Source organism: Aptenodytes forsteri, unplaced genomic scaffold, assembly GCF_000699145.1.
Source record: "Aptenodytes forsteri isolate BGI_AS27 unplaced genomic scaffold, ASM69914v1 Scaffold269, whole genome shotgun sequence".
Classification (NCBI taxonomy): domain Eukaryota; kingdom Metazoa; phylum Chordata; class Aves; order Sphenisciformes; family Spheniscidae; genus Aptenodytes; species Aptenodytes forsteri.
Genome location: NW_008794418.1, coordinates 1,452,411 through 1,453,666, shown reverse-complemented (window position 1 = coordinate 1,453,666; position 1,256 = coordinate 1,452,411). Strand labels below are relative to the sequence as shown.

Below are 1,256 nucleotides of genomic sequence, written 5' to 3'. Positions count from 1 at the left end.
GGGGTCGTGGGTGGGGGTTGGGGTGGGGGGGGGGGGTGTCCCCACTGCCCCCCGCCGTGGCACCAGCTCCCCTCTGCCACCCAGGTACCTGGTGGGGCATGACCCGGCGGGCTGGCTGGCCGTGCACCCCGAGAACGGCCTCGTGACGGCGTGGGACCACCTGGACCGCGAGTCCCCCTTCGCCAAGAACAGCCCCTACACCGCCGTGCCGCTGGCCGTGGACGACGGTGAGGGCCGTGAAAGGGGCCCTTGTTCCCGCCGTCCCACGTGAGGGACATGTGCTGTGGTCGCCGGGAAGCACATCCCGGCTCTGGCACGGAGCGGTGCCGGGGGCTGCCTGTCCCCACCCCTCCTCGGGGCACCCCTGTCCCCATGAGGGTCCTGGTTTTGGGGAGCTCTCCTCCAGCATCACTCCTCCCCGCAGGCTTGCCGCCCGCCACGGGCACCGGCACCCTGCTCCTCACCCTGCTCGATGTGAACGACCACGGCCCCGAGGCCGAGCCCCGGGACATCACCATCTGCAACCGCAGTCCCCAGCCCCAGGTCCTCGCCATCACCGACAGGGACCTGCCCCCTAACACCGGCCCCTTCCGTGCCGAGCTCAGCCACGGCTCGGGGGCCAGCTGGGCCATGGAGGTCAGCGATGAAGGTAATGTCGGGGGGATGCTCGGCGCGAGGCAGGCTGCGCCGTGGCGGCATTACCGGTGCGTCCCCCCACAAGCCACCCATCTCATGCAGGTGACACGGTCACCCTGCGGCTGGTGGCACCGCTGGAGCCAGACCTCTACAGCGTCTACCTGCGGCTCCTCGACCAGCCGGGCAAAGCCCAGCTCACCGTCGTCACTGCGCGGGTCTGCGACTGCGAGGGGCCGGCGCAGAGCTGTCCCCAGAGACCCCAGCCCGCCACCGGCCTGCCCTTCGTCTTCGCCGCCCTGGGCGCCCTCCTGGCCTTGCTGCGTGAGTGGGGGTTCCCTGGGGGTCCCGGTCCTGCGGGGCTGCACCCCCCCGTGGGGCAGAAGGGGGGGGACACGTCCCTGCTGACGCCCACTGCTCCCCCCAGTCATCCTGCTGCTGCTGCTGCTATCCTGCTGCTGCTGCTGCTCTTCGTGAGGAGGAGGAAGGTGACGAAGGAGCCGCTGCTGCTGCCTGAGGATGACACGCGGGACAACGTCTTTTACTACGGGGAGGAGGGTGGCGGGGAGGAGGACCAGGTGGGTGTCCCGGGGGTGCCGGGGAGGCCAGTGCCAGTGCAGGTG

The 1,256-nt window shown here is 71.0% G+C and overlaps 1 protein-coding gene across 1 annotated transcript in view; it reads left to right on the top strand.

Moving 5' to 3' along the window:
* The window catches only part of LOC103907313 (B-cadherin), a gene marked incomplete at its 5' end in the record, with an annotated part of 8,473 nt that overhangs the window by 1,565 nt on the left and 5,652 nt on the right, over window positions 1–1,256 (top strand). Inside the window, 4 exon segments of the mRNA XM_009289460.2 lie at window positions 85–227; window positions 425–649; window positions 739–961; window positions 1,061–1,211. Coding sequence (XP_009287735.2) covers window positions 85–227; window positions 425–649; window positions 739–961; window positions 1,061–1,211 — 742 coding nt within the window.